The sequence below is a fragment of the Saccostrea echinata genome, unplaced genomic scaffold (assembly GCF_033153115.1).
Source record: "Saccostrea echinata isolate AGI-Se365-2 ecotype Australia unplaced genomic scaffold, CSIRO_AGI_Sech_v1 ptg000007l, whole genome shotgun sequence".
Taxonomy (NCBI): domain Eukaryota; kingdom Metazoa; phylum Mollusca; class Bivalvia; order Ostreida; family Ostreidae; genus Saccostrea; species Saccostrea echinata.
In genome coordinates, this window is record NW_026889756.1 from 3229616 (window position 1) to 3244787 (window position 15172).

Here is a 15172-nt window from a genome sequence, read left to right on the forward strand (position 1 = left end):
AAGTATGTAAAAGCACCAAAACAATGTTACTTACATTAATGTAACTTAAAAAGTACTGTTTCCACATTAAGCAACAGCAAAGTTGCATTTAGCAAATGCTTTTGTTATTTCATCTGATATTTTACTATTAGAATGACAATTCCCATTCAATTATATTATGCCCACAACATTTAGTCTTAAGCGTTTGTGAATCTTCGTGTGCAATGTATTGTGAAAATATTATTACGTAAATGTTTCTCAAAGGTTTTATTTATTTTTGAATTTTGGCTTCTTTTTTTTTCTTTTTTTTTTTCTTTTTTTTTTTTTTTATTTAATCATTTATTTGTATTTCATTGGATGCATTTTATATACAAAGAAAAATTTATAAACTATTGATATTTGAAAATGAAATGGATATAGGATTATTTTGTATCCTAATGGTTTATCATTGCATGTCAATTACTTTGTTTTTAAATGTTTAAGGAATAATGTATATCAAACGACACCAAAATAAAATGTTGCCGTCATGAATTTAAAAGGAACATGTTAAGAATATTTGAATATTTTTCCGAGTTTAAAGTCAGTTAAGAAAAATGAAAAAATCGTTGCGACAGATCTTGCAGCAGTAATTGTCTAATTGTCTTACTGTTTCTTTAAAATTGTGTATATTTCTTTGTTTGTTTAACGTCCTTTCGAGATGTTTCTACTCATATTGAGACACCACCACTTGCCGTTAGAGGGTTGCAAATTTAGACCTGTACTCGGCCTCATGGCCTTCGAGCAGTGAGGGATCCTTTTCTTGCCAGCACGTTCTGCTATTCAGGACATCTGTCTATGCGATCTCATCCGTGGAAGCGGTCTCCGCGTCCTGCAATGGTATTTATCCCGCGACGTAAGGATCTTTGTACTGGCAATGTTTTTCTCAAAGGTTTCTAATTATATCCAATTAGATTTTATAAATTGTGGGGTTTGAAGCAAACAACCTATAGTAAACCAGAGTTTAACACAGATAACTATAACTCATGATAGTATCTTTTTTTTTTTACTGTAGTAAATAGCAGATTTTACGAACGTAAATCCATGTGTAATGAATTTAAATTGTTAGACTTTATTTTCTCAAATAGGATGATATTAAGTGGAAATATTATTCGTATATTCCTATATTGTTCCCTGTATAGAGTAGAAGACTATATACATATAAAGGCTCCAACTCCCAAAACAAGTTCTAGAGTAGATTTCCATGGTCAGTCAAAGTTTCAATGTATTTACCATATTATTATTTTTTTAATTTTTGTTTAAGTTATGACTTGCGTTTGATGTAAGTGAATATTTTTATCCATATATGTTACTGATTGTTAATAGTACAAATTATAATAGCAATACAACGATAATTGTTCTTTCTTTAAACATTCCTTCCATTTAATTTATTATATTGTATTTATTTTGTACTTGTATTCTTGCATAAAATAAATTTGTATTTAAGTTCGTATATATTTTTAAAACTTTTTATATGCCTTGAGTCTAGATTGGGCCACTATAGAGCTCAAAGTTTGACAAATGAAAACAATTCCTCTCAAGAGCAGAAGGGCTTCAAATAATTATACATGCACGGGGGAGTGCTCCACATACGAGCAGTTTCTGAAGCGAGGCAGGCTCTTGGCAGGCGGATTGGTGAGGCGGGCATGTCTCCTTTGGAGTCATCATTTTGCGGGTTCTATGGTCGATGCAGTGACCTTGTCAGCAAATAGAATCTAACATTCAGTCGAATGCTGACAGGCGTTTTTCCTTCTAGTTGTTAGGCCATTGTTTAAACTCTAAATTATCTTCGAATATTTCCGTTCCGATCATGACAATGAGAACACGGCGGATGTGACCGGTCGAAAGGGGATGCTTACTCCTCCATGGCATTTGATCCACCTCTGATGTTTTTAGGAGTCTTTGTTTGCTCTGCTCCCGATTTGTGTTGTTTCAATGATCTTTTGAGCTTGATTATCTCTATATTTTATGGTAGAGATATGCAAACATTCCCATATTTTGTGAACATTCAGTTTTTTATCAAACCGCTATCCATCATTACTTAGGTTTGTTACCGACTTTCACAGAAACATATCCGGTTGATAAAAACTCATAGACTGTGAGGATCCTCATGTGAGATACATAAACTCAGGACGGGCCTGTAGCAGCATTTATGAAAAGGGACAGCCACAAAAAATGACAAGCGAGAGAAAAAACATTTATTTACCTGTTAAAGTTTAGGAGGGGTTAGAATATTCCTCTATTGCAACAAAAAATGCGCGTGATAGAGGGGTTGAGTGGGGGAGGTGGGATTGGGCACGGTATTTGAATGATATTTAGGCTACGATAGAGTCTAAAGCAGCATTAAACAGTGGGACCCCCCTCCAAAAAGTGATGAAGATGATTAAATAAACATACAATTTTATTTCAAATTTAAGTGTTTTAACATGTCAGTATCGTGTTTCGTCTAATTTCACACAGTTAAACCCTTCTTAGTTATCATTCTTACCTTTACCGTGCAGCAATCTTGATAAATCTTTGAGGAACCTTTATTTACTTTGAAAAATTTATTTCTCTTAAAAAGCTGAAAAATTGACTTCTCGGCGTTATACACCAAAAATCAATAACGCGTCTCCATGAAATCATTGTCACTGGATCAAAATCGAAACGCCATTAAGATTTATATTTATAATAGGAATAAACTGGATTTTATTTTTTTTTAAAAAAAAAGACTGTTTCAAGAACATAGTGTCTACAATAAGTCAAACAGATATTCAGGATTTCTCATTCAAATCTTTAAAAAGAATCATGGTTCCAATTGTTGTCAATGGATACAAATTTACAAGAAAATATAACCAAAAGAAGCAGGATAGACATTTAAAGCCTTGAAATAAGTATTCCTATTTGTTGAAATCAAGAAATCATAAATATGAATTAATTTTTTAAAATGTTTCAGTTACTGTAGGAAATCATTTCTCAGAAATCATATGTGATTCATTTGAGATTTGTACTTGATTGGCTCTTGCCTTACTGATCACAATACTTTATAAGATCATCTTAATAATCAAATCTGCGAGAATTTGTTCTCAACTCATTTGCACGTTCGATTTGTTTCATATTTATAAGCAAAGTTTCATTAACTTGAATCGAAAACACACTTTAAGTTAAAGAGAAATAAGAAAAATACAAAATACAAAACAAAATACGTAATATTACGAGTGTTGTACAAAATCTATGAAGGACTAAAAAATTTATTTACTTAATAACATGTCATTTCTTAGCTCGTCTTAAAGGAAATAATGAATAACCGATGATTTTACAGATGGTAAAACTTCTAGTTCTCTCCTTCTTCAAACTTCAATGCTGTAATTATTCCTGAATAGCTTGTGATCAATGCGTTTTATATTTAACAGAGAAAACAAAGTTTATAACAGATAATTAAGTGTGTCGATTGTGCTTTTGAGCTTTTAAACGTTTTATCTATTAACAATATTTACGTCCATTCATATGTTGACCCGACGTATCCCAGTGAAGTCGAAATAAAAGACATCATAGAGTCTGTCACATCTGTTTCATATTTGGTTGTTTTGCTGCTTAGAGGATAAAGGCTAACTGACATTTAAACTGTATGACAAACGAGATGACAGCAGCTTTTCCATCGTCAATTTTTCTTGTTTAGGTAGTAATGTTCCACTATCACCTGCATAGGTTGTGTCCCCCAACTAACTAACTTATTCGATACTTTAGGGCATGCCCTGAGTATGTTCAGTTATTAAACCGAGACAGGCTACTGACAATTAAGTTGATGTTAGAGGGATGTTACAGGGATTTTAAAACCTCGTTTAAAGTCAGCATCTTTTAAATTCTATGGTCGTTATAATGAAAATTTTATCAAATGTAGTCTATTATTGCGTTATCATTTGACTGACATATTTAAAGATTAATCCGTCTACCTGATCACTACACAGGGCTAATGGGGTTTTACCAGACAAGAGGGGATGCTCATTCCTTCTAGGCACCGGATTCTACCTCTTGTAATTTCAGGCGCCCTTATTTTAGCCCTGTTCACAGTTCGTTTTGTTTAGTGGATTTATGAGATTGATTATTAATAGATATCTTCATCTTTTACATAAGTAAGTAACGACTTTCAGGATCAACCGATTCTAGAAACAGATAAGTGTGTTGATTGTGATTTAATATAAAGACTGACAAGATCAGCTGATTCTACATAAATTCAGATTATCCAACAATACCAGAGGCCGAGGCGAAAGATGAAAGCCTACAAAAATAATATTGACATTATTAACACCGTATTTAACTACAAAAATTTCGCATTATGAACAACTAAAACATCATTGATGGCTAAGTTGATGCATGAAAAATATATATATCAATGGGAAAAAAGAAAGGATTATAAGTTACACAGCGGCAAAGGTCTGCAAATGACTCACGGTTTTTCACAGATGTATCCAGGCAGGTGAGAATGATGTCCATGGTGAACATGAGGGGCACATACGTCATCAGACCAGCCTATTATCGTGTGGTTGAAAAATTTGTAGGACATACAGTTAGCCGTGTTATTTCCGTCCGGCTGTCCTGGGCCCCATCCATTGTAGGAACCCACTGTTCCCCCAGCTATCCACTGCCACGTTCCCTCCACAGCAAAGTCACTTCCTCCAATCCACCAGTGGGTCAGTTTCTCACCTCGAAATCGAAATGGCTTAATTTTTCTCTTTTTTGTTTGATTTTTCTAATTTATCTAATATTTCAATTTCTTTAGATATTCATATTCATGAACAGCGATAGCGCAGACCAAAATATTACTAAATTGTCTTCACAGAAGTTCATTATTTCTGTTTTGAACAAATCAATGTTTTTGTGAAAACATTTGCATGATCTTTGTTTTGCATAATAAAAGAAAAAGAAAGTTTTTTTTCAAAAATGAAAATAATAATTACTTGCAAAAACGTTGAGGAACTGTTTGATAAAATTATCTTTAGCTTCTGTGTCAACAGTCACTAAATGAGCACCCATACTGCGACAGGCGTTCTACAGGAAAACACAAGAAATATCATTTAAAGCAGCAATCTGTAAGCACCCATACTGTGACAGGCGTTCTACAGGAAATATCATTTAAAGCAGCAATCTGTCTGCTAGATTCTGTTGTCTACGATTGCGTTCTGATGTAAAACTAGATGTTTATTTCAACATGCACGTTTTGTATCTCAAATGACATAAAGTGTTTTTTTAATTAAAGAAAAAAAAGGAATTCAAAATGTTTTTTTTTAAGTAAGGAGCAAGTTCTTCTCCTTTTACTTGCTTACTTGAATTATGCTTAATATTCTATTTATGATCATGATTGACTGGGTTTTTTTTATGTTTTATAACTAATTATCAGTACATCAATATCTTCTATTGACTAAAAACATGACGACTCTCTCATCACATAAAAGGACTTTTTTCTAAAATTATGACAATTTCGAACAGAAGATGGTAAAATAAGCTTTATTTGAAGGACATAAATCAAATATCCCTGAAGAAGATGATTACTTTAAAAAAGAAATTTTCTAATTAGTTATTAAATAATATCAGAGTTAACCGAAAGTCCTTCTCCATTAATATGCCTTTACTTACAGCTGCATCTGTCCATGTTTGTTGTGTTTTCGTGAACTGAATACAGTTGGTATCAAATTCCACCCAATCCAGAGGGCATTTAGAGTCTACTACCACCAGGACAACTTTCGAGAGAAGAAACATTCTAAAATAACTAGTAATATTCGCATAAACACCTATATCAGAAGAAATGTACTTCAAAAAAATGTGTTATAAGAGCTTGGAAAAACCTGATCAGAATTACATTGTATTTCCATTTACCGATAGCTACATACTTTAAAATATCTGAAATATAGTTGATATTATTTATTTGTATATGGCGTTTTTACAGCCGTTTGGTTATGTATCTGTAGTTATCTGTTAAGAATTGATGAAGGTTTGAAAAGAGTTTATATATAAAGTGTTTTCCTTGAATTCCTCGTGAGGTTCTCTTCACCGAAAAATACTATGTTTGTCTCATTTCCTCTAATCCTTTTATCAACATCATTACATCCATTTCTTACAAAAAATAGAATTTTGATTAACGTTGTACTCTGAAAATATGTTGTTTTTCTCCTAATCCCAAATGGACAAAGTGACATTTTCCAAAATTAATATGTTATTTTTGTTATCATATATTCTTATGGTCTTATGTTATCTATCAATAATTTATAGGATATACATGTATCTATCATTGATACCATTTTACACTGTTCATAAAAGCATAACGTTTGAAAAGAATGAAAGCACTGATGCTTTTTCGACAATGAATGCATTATTTTGTATTATAACTGAAGTGTAATAGTTTAGATAGATTATTGGCATTTAAATTTAGTGGTCATTTGTAATCTTTATTTTATTGCAAAGTTGCAATAGAGACATAACACACATCTCTTTATTTTTCTTTTTGCCTGATAAACTTAACTCATCATTGACGCTAAACCTTCAAAATGCAATCGAAACGGAAGTGCAGAGTCTCTCTGCTTTTCAATTACTTGATCAATTACTCCCTGACCAGAATTTATGTAATAGGTTCAGGTTTTCTTAAAACATTTTTATCGTATGCCATTATATCTTAGTGTTTCTATGTATCCATTGCAATTTCCTTGTTTGCTATTTTTCAAAACGTTGATTCAAAGATTATACGTTCTGAGCAGCTTAATGAATGTATACAACAATCTCAGTTTTCAGGTGCTTTGCACATAAAAAACAGTAACCATTGAATTAAAATACTTCTATTAGAATTTATTTACCTACTTGCTCAGAATAGCAATTCAAAGATCATCACATGAATTTATTGATAAGCAGGAGGGATATTCTAAAAACTACACCGGGTTACGAACAAAAACATAAAAAAGATGGTTATACAAAGTTACTGCACTCCTAGAAGCTTAAAAAAACAATGAGTAAAATTATGTGTATGAAATTCAGTTTACCTATAGAGACAAGCAGAGATGCTGAGAGAGACGCCATGTTCTGTAGAATGCCCTGGAAATCGTGATGTGTCTGACGGAATTGCTCGTCACTTATCTAGAAAATGTGACATGTTCACATACTACTAGTTCATAGTGGTCTATCTAGTTATTAAACTTGTTTCTACAAGTTCGTGTACACTTTTAAGATATGAGGAACTTATTTTATAGACATGCTGAGTTAATGCTAAACGAAAATTTAATTTTAATGATATAAATAGTTAAAATATTAAAAATTGTTTGGTATAAAAGCTGGAAAAGGATTATTTATTCACGATGTATATAATACATTTTAGGCAGGTATTACCTACTGCGAAGCTCCTCTTAACCTTAAGGGTCAAGCCTCAAAGTACCACCTTTTCCTCTATAGCTACTCCTCTTTCTTAACGTAAAATTGAGGTATTTGTTCAAATTTTTCGATGAACAAACCTTTTGTAAACACAACTTTCTTTTTTTTAAAACTTTTTTTAACTTTGTCAGGAAGGTTTCCTTAACTAAATAAAAACACTACAACTGCAACGCAGAACATCTGGTATCCATATTTTTCGTCTAAAAGTATATGAAATGTATGTTCGGAGTTAATTTGATAGTATTTCAATAACGATAGGAGAGTCAACATTTCCAAATATTAGGGGTCCGAAATTCTAGGATTGTCCGGTAAAATCGTGCACAATTCTTTAATGAGCGAAAATCAAAGCTGATTTCTAACTTTTCCCTAACCTTTAATAAATTAATTAGCAATTTTCAAACAGATTCTGTTAAAAAAGGCAAAACATATGGTATTTTATATATTTTGATAAGTGATACAACCTTATGGTGTACAGATAATAACTTCAAATTGCCCCTACTGCAACGTCATGGATTTTTTTCTATTTAGATAATCTGTAAAAAAAAAAAAAAAAAAAAAAAAAAAGTTGGAACAACCTACACCATTTGATGAATTTCATTCTATAGGCTGGCGAGTGACCGATATTGCATTTACAAGAGACCTTCTGAAGTTTTGCAGCAGTGCATGTGTTATTAACGGTACACTCACTAGGTACAACTAAACAGTTAGTTTTCGATTGTCTGCCTTGATACCGTCTTTCATTACTGCTAGTAGCCGTTTATTTGTATATTTTTGTCTATCATAGGAACTTTTGCCACAGCTTCCTCTTAAAAGCCCCCAATGCCATATATACATTAAAGGTCTAGTGGTATTCTTATATTTGTCCCTCTTCTGAATTCATTAAAAAGTTTGTACAGGTGTCGTTCCTAAATCTGCATTTAATTTAACAGTTCTCAGATGCACCGTAACGTCATCAAAAGTCGCCCATTTTTCATCAATTGTGATTCCTTTTACTCGGAAAACTGCCAAAAATTACGCGAATGCCTGGAAATTCTCAAAATACACGACATAATAGAAAGTGTCTTAAAATATGATAATTTTTATTGCAACCTGGTCTATTTGTGTTTTATTGTGAAATAATGCCTTCGTGTTCCTGGTGATTTTTTTGGACATGCACCTTAGGTCCAAGCTTTGTGTGCTTTCATATACTCTCATATCAGAATTCTTTTTCTTGTCTATATTTTATTACAAAAAGTGATGCTCAAATATGATAGATAAACACTTAATTGTCTGAAAATTTCAACAAACTGATTTTTTTTCTTTTTTTATATAAAAGAAAACACGATATCCACAATTCTATCAGACAACCTTCGTAAATTCTCTTTTTGATTCAACTAACACATATTGTAGTTATACGTTTAACATTTACCGAATCTTCAATATTATTAGACATTGAATTTGAATCCCATTTTTTAAATACACTATAATTTCCTCACTACTGAGAGAGAAAACTGTAATAAAACAGTTATATTATGCAACATGTTATGATAAATTGTTACAAAAGGATACGCAGTTAGAACAAATTCATTTTGAATAGTCTCCCTCTTGTCTTTATTTCCACTCATCTATAGATACATATAGATGAAACACATATTTCACATGTGTATATCTACACATATTTAATACATGTACAAAATATATGTTAAACACATGTGAAACCAAACATATATTTAACACATGTGGATATTTTTCCTGTGTACCTCTTAATTTAGATAATTGTATTAATTCTTATTGAACTTTCAAACGCATGGATTTAATTCGACATGCTTTGTCATGAGTGCTAATTAATATTTTGTTTATAGAAATCTAGGTACATATTGATCTGCAATGACTTTAATTTGCTAGTAGTATGTTAGTGACCTTGTGGAATACCATGTTGCCATTATTGTTTATTTAGGTTTCATTTATTTGATTTTACTTAATCTATGTTCCATATGTTTTACTTAAGTACATCTAAATGCCAAAGATTTTATTGTAATCGATCCTAGTTCCATAGGTCCGATTGCAGTTCCAATGTTGTTCGGCTTTTCATCAGTATTTCATGAGTAATTCTAAATTCAATGAAATTTAAACTCTGTTTTATGTGTTTCTCTGATATCATTCTAAGCTCCATACAGGTAGGTTCGACAGAAGTAAGTCATCGTTTGCTCTTATCATCCAATGTCCCACTGGTTTATTCTACTTATCATCCAATGTTCTACTGGTTTATTCTACTTATCATCCAATGTTCTACTGGTTTATTCTACTTATCATCCAATGTTCTACTGGTTTATTCTACTTATCATCTAATGTTCTACTGGTTTATTCTACTTTCAAGTCAATCTGGTTCTTCACTCAGGTACTCTGAAGTTCATATTTAAAATGACACCTGAGTTCCTCATTGACAATATCTGTGTAGTGTGTGGAGATTGCTCAAAAAAAAATGTTGGATTTTCGATGAGCACTAATTGTGCTGCATTTTTAGCCGACGTGTTTTATATTCGTCTGAAGCAGAATTTATTCAAGAAGAAAAAACTCTTATCTTCACCTTTTTCATCAATCTAAATACCACTTTGCTGATCACCGACTGTTTACTCTCAGATACAATAACATATAAATACTACTCTGTGTGTGGTTTTATTTAGCTTATCTAGAGCATATAAAATTCTCATTATGGGTCATACAATCAGCCAATCACAGATGATGGGGCTCTGTAAATAGAAAATGATAATTGAAGAAAAAATACATAAATATGTTCCTCCAAAAGGACTTACATTGGATCTCAAACTTCTTTAAGGTTATTTTAAATGTATAGAAAGAGGTGCACAAATATAAACCTATTAAGTCCCAAGTTGTTAGTTTTCACTGCATGTAAATTGAAATAGAATAGTTTTTTTTATTAGTAACTTTTGCTTTTTTTTTTTTTTTTTTTTTTTTTTTTTTTTTTTTTTGGGATATCTTTGTTCCCAATAAAGAATTGCCAATTTGTCTACTTACGGGTGTTCACATATGTAGTAATGGGGCCGGGCACAATTGGAATCGATCCACATAGAATTATCTCCATTGAATACCTGGAGCAGACAGTCGTGTGTTCTGTTTCCGTCCGGATATCCGGGTCCCCATTGGTTAAAGGATCCTATTCCTGTTCCGGTCTCACTCCATCGCCACTCTCCCTCTTTGATGTAATCTGTCGCACCAAACCAGTAAGTCGACTGATGGAAATCTGTTAAAACATTAAGAAAATACCTGCATTAAACAGGGATAATGGTGATAAATTCTTCATTGTGATAATTTCATCATAGTGATCATTTCATCACAGTGATAATTCTATCATTGTGATAATTTCATCATTATGATAATTTCATCATAGTAATAATATCATCATAGTGATAATTTTGTCATTGTGATAATTTCATCATAGTGATAATAACTTACCGTGAGGACAGTGATAATTTATTTTTATATTTCCAGACTTACCTGGAAGGACACATCCAAGGAACTTTCAGAAAAATTTGAAAACACAAAATTTTAAAAAAAAATCAATAACATCAAAACTTACGATTTTTCAACACTTTATACAACCATTCCTCACGATAAATGAAAGTCCAGGCTTTTTGACATGGTAGACAGCTGCTTTTTCAATAAAAATGGAGCTCGTAAATATACTTACCTTGTCATTGGTCATTTGCAAAATTATTTTGTTGAAAACATTTTGATTATACACAAAAGTACTTTGAAGTTGATATTAAAAAGATGCTTAAGTTTCTGATTGACAATATCTATGTTGTTTTTGGAGATCAGGCCTTCCAACAATCTGTTGGAATTTCCAAGGGTACCAATTGCACTCCATTATTAGAAGACCTTTTTTATATTCATATGAAGCAGAATTTATTCAAAATCTTACACATGAGAAGAGGAAAACAATTGCTGTGGCCTTCAACTCCACATTATCGACGACGTATTATCAATTAACAAAAGTTACTTCCATTCAAATGTCGACTCGATATATCCCAGTGAGCTTGAAATAAAAGATACCACAGAGTCTGACACATCTGTTTCATATTTGGATATTTTACTAGAAAAGACTTCAACGGAAACCTAACAATAAAGCTTTATGATAAACGTGATGACTTCATTTTTTCAATCGTCATTTCCCTTACTTATGTAGCAATATACCCTTATCACCTGCATATGGGGTTTTTGTCTCCCAATTGATTCGATGCTCTACGTATGAACAATTTCGAAAACGGGGCAAGCTACTGACAATCAAGTTGATGAAACAAGGATATCAACAGTCTCGCTTGAAGTCATCATTTCGTAAGTTCTATGGTCGATACAATGACCTTGTCAGCAAAAATATTTATCATTAAGTCAAATGCTGACTGACGTTTTTCATGCTAATTGTTAGGCCATTATTTTCACACTGAATTGTCTACGGATTTCTCCGTTTTTTTTCGATCGTGACAAGAAGCACAAGGCAGGTTTTCACTCCTCCATGGCACTTGATCTAACCTCTGATGTTTTTTGGACATCCGTGTTTGCTCTGTTCCCGATTTTTATTGTTTAAATGGACTTTGAACTTAAATACTTTTCGTTATCTCCATATTTCATTGGCAGGATTTACGATAATAGATATAATTACCGGAAAAGGTTCTGATAAATTACCTAAATTTCATTGTGGTTAGCAAGAAATATCCTTTTTAAAAATGTAATATTAAGGGTGAAGGGCAGTTAAATATTACCATAGTGATCTACAGTCAGCAACTTTCCGATTTGTGAAGAAAGACAGTGACGTATTGTTATACCTTTCATTAAGGGCAATGGTAAGTTGCATCACATATTAGTAAGCCAGGGTGATCAATTTTCATTAAAAGTAATGCTAAATTGCCAAACTTCCGATGGAGAGCACCTATAGGAACATTTTGAATAGTCATACTTACAATTAAGGTCAATGATGAATTGCCAAACTCTTAAAATTATGTTGATGTAGACATAATTACAATAAAGGTTCGTGGTGAATGGTCACACTTACGACGGAGAGCACTCAGCAACATGTTGATGTAGACATTATTACAATTTAGGTTAGTGAGGAACTGTTACACTTACGATGGAGAGTACTCAGGAACATGTTGATATAGTCTGACTTTTGTTGATTATCCACTGTTACCAGATAACTTCTGTTCATATTGTGACATTTTGCCTGTCAATCAAAAACTATTTTAAAATGTGTAATTTGTATGAATCATATTTATATATTTTCAACAACATTTCTTTCCTTATTCTTAAGAGACATTTCTGTGTTTTCATTTCAGGTGTCTTATGATAATCTAGCTAAACATCGTTTGAACTGAGCTTAAATTTGTTTTTATTAGCTTGTCTTGTGCAAGAAATATCGTGCTTTGTAAATCATTTTCAAGGAGAACAGTAGGTATAAAGGAAAGGGATAACTTCATTTTAATTCATGCATGAACGTTATACGTAGCAGTTATTCGTGCTGCTATGCATTTGCCAAGGAGTTCATTTCAATTTTGAAAAAAAGGGAAAAAAGAACGCTTTACAGCAGCATCTGCCCAGGTGTGTCTATCATGACTGAAGTACAAACATTCTCCGTTAAACTCAGCCCAACCCAAGCCACAATCACCGAAACACACAGTAAGTACTGGAAAATAATTCAGGTATCACAATGTAATATCAGAAACAGAGTTAATTCTACTATGTATTTTAAAGGACGGAACAATTCGTGAAATGTTTTCGAGTTAATTTCGTTACAAATGTCAAATTGAAACACACAAATTTCAATTTATGTTCATTCGAGGTAAATTTCACGTAACATTTTCCTTTTTGCCATAATGAAAGATCTCTAACACAAGAAAGGCCTATATTCTCTGATTTCTTACCACTGATAATATCTAATTAATGAATTAGAGACTAATTAATAAATGACAAAGAGACAAATTAAATGTTGAGATTACATACCAGAGAGGAGAGTGAGTACGGGAAGGGTCGCCATCTTGTGTGTGTGTCGTCTGTTCTACAGAGGGCCCTGTTCGTGTCTTTGTCAGTCTAATCCTGTACCTTATCTTTGTACTTCAGAAAGTACAACCTAACGTGAAAGGGTTCCACTGACCGCTCTAATAATCTAGATCAGAAACAAGAATTAGTCTAGATAACTCTTACACAGGGAATTATGTATCACATTTTCTGTTATTGATAAAATTCTCAATGATTCTCTGCTTTTTTACATTCATATGACCTGTATGACTCAACATCACAAAAGTGAAGTGTCTGGTCCCTAGGCCTTTAAAGTAAGAAAAAATAAAAGAATAAGTCATATTTTGAATAAGTATCTTTTTTTGTTGTTCAACAAACAGCTTATTTAAAATCAATGCTTATATTCGATGAAAGCACGATGAATTTTTTTTTTCCAAAACTAATTCAAAAGATTTCTAACGGAAATTTTGACTTAAGTATTCTCTACGTTCATTGTCATTCATAAATTGCAAAATTTCAGATAAAAATCTCTTTAAATAAACAAAGGCTCCAGAACTTACGGATGCTAGTTTTTAAACCGAGGCAGCTACTTACAAATAAGTAGATTTTACAGGAATTCACCAACCTCTTTTTAAGTTTTTTTTTTCGATGTTTCTATGGTCGCAATAATGACTTTGTTTGTAAATAGAAGCTACCCTTGGGTCTTTTTTTTATCTGACATCTTTTATACCATTTGTTAGATCATTACTTTTTATATAAATTTGACCACGGATTTTTCCATCAACCTGATCAACATGTAGGTCTCACGACGGGTTTGACTGGTAGAGAGGGGATGTTGATTCCTCCTAGGCACCTGATCCCCACCTCTGAAATTTCCAGGAGCCCGTGTTTTATGCCTTGCTCACAAATTTGTATTATTATTATGTAAAGATTTTTTACTGTTTGTTATCTTCATCTTTGTCATTAATAATTCTGAAAATCCTTCGCTTTTTTGACAAAAGACAGAAGTATTTTAAATGTCTTCTTTGTGACAATCGAACAATTAAGGAAATCAAGAGAAATGGAGGGAAAACAGTTAAAACAAGTACACATTGTTAATTTTCTTGGAATCAAATCTTCATTTTCAATAAGACTGCAAAACAATTTATTGTGCAGTGAAATAGGACTTTATAGGTGGAAAGCTTGAGATAAGAATTAACATTCTTCTCTCATTTTCTTTTCCAGCCCTGATAAAAACAAAATAGAACAATTGTTAGAGGTTAATAGAGGTTAGAGGTTAATAGAGGTTAGAAGTTAATGAATCAAATGTAAAAGGTGAAGATAACAAACAGTGAACAATCTCAAAAATCCAGTAAATAAAAAAAAAGACGAATTTTTGAACAGATCCGGACCCTCGGAAATTCCAGAGGTGGAATTAGTTACATAGGAGGAGTAAACATCTTCTGTCGACCGGTCACACGAGCTGTGAACCTTGTGTATAGATCAGGTAGACATAATATTCCGTAGGCAAATTTAGTATAAAAACAAAGACTCAACGATTGGTTTAAAATTTGTCAGTCAAATACGACCCAATGATAGGTTATATTTGCTAACACGATCATATAACGACCAAAGAATTTACGAAAAGCTGATTTTAAACGAGTGGACAAGAGATATTTACTCCTCTTAAGTACCTGATCCCATCTCCTTTCCAGAGGTCCATTTTTATGTCCTGTTTCCAGATTCGTTTGTTATCTTCCCCTTTTTTCATTTTATC

At 32.4% G+C, this 15172-nt stretch overlaps 2 protein-coding genes across 2 annotated transcripts; both read right to left on the reverse strand.

The window, feature by feature from the left end:
- Window positions 1-4176: 4176 nt before the first annotated feature.
- Window positions 4177-7084, reverse strand: LOC133180849 (perlucin-like protein). The gene is made up of 5 exons (XM_061315300.1): window positions 7023-7084; window positions 5629-5732; window positions 4953-5043; window positions 4446-4698; window positions 4177-4273 (listed from the first exon to the last, which is right to left on the reverse strand). The coding sequence occupies exons 1-5, from the start codon at window positions 7057-7059 to the stop codon at window positions 4234-4236; spliced, it is 525 nt and encodes a 174-aa protein (XP_061171284.1). The 5' UTR covers window positions 7060-7084; the 3' UTR covers window positions 4177-4233.
- A 2966-nt stretch (window positions 7085-10050) lies between these two features.
- Window positions 10051-13499, reverse strand: LOC133180851 (hepatic lectin-like). The gene is made up of 5 exons (XM_061315301.1): window positions 13402-13499; window positions 12984-13084; window positions 12532-12625; window positions 10423-10648; window positions 10051-10136 (listed from the first exon to the last, which is right to left on the reverse strand). The coding sequence occupies exons 1-5, from the start codon at window positions 13433-13435 to the stop codon at window positions 10112-10114; spliced, it is 480 nt and encodes a 159-aa protein (XP_061171285.1). The 5' UTR covers window positions 13436-13499; the 3' UTR covers window positions 10051-10111.
- Window positions 13500-15172: the final 1673 nt, after the last annotated feature.

What these genes read in the sequence shown, in the direction of transcription:
- LOC133180849 (XM_061315300.1), bottom strand. Translation starts at nt 7,059, where the DNA reads ATGGCGTCTCTCTCAGCATCTCTGCTTGTCTCTATAG. An exon ending in ATCTCTGCTTGTCTCTATAG is followed by an intron (nt 5,733 to 7,022) that starts GTAAACTGAATT and finishes TTCTCTCGAAAG; the next exon opens with TTGTCCTGGTGGTAGTAGAC. An exon ending in GGATACATCTGTGAAAAACC is followed by an intron (nt 4,274 to 4,445) that starts GTGAGTCATTTG and finishes TTATTTTTGTAG; the next exon opens with GCTTTCATCTTTCGCCTCGG.
- LOC133180851 (XM_061315301.1), bottom strand. Translation starts at nt 13,435, where the DNA reads ATGGCGACCCTTCCCGTACTCACTCTCCTCTCTG. An exon ending in CGTACTCACTCTCCTCTCTG is followed by an intron (nt 13,085 to 13,401) that starts GTATGTAATCTC and finishes ATTATTTTCCAG; the next exon opens with TACTTACTGTGTGTTTCGGT. An exon ending in TACTACATATGTGAACACCC is followed by an intron (nt 10,137 to 10,422) that starts GTAAGTAGACAA and finishes TTCTATTTACAG; the next exon opens with AGCCCCATCATCTGTGATTG.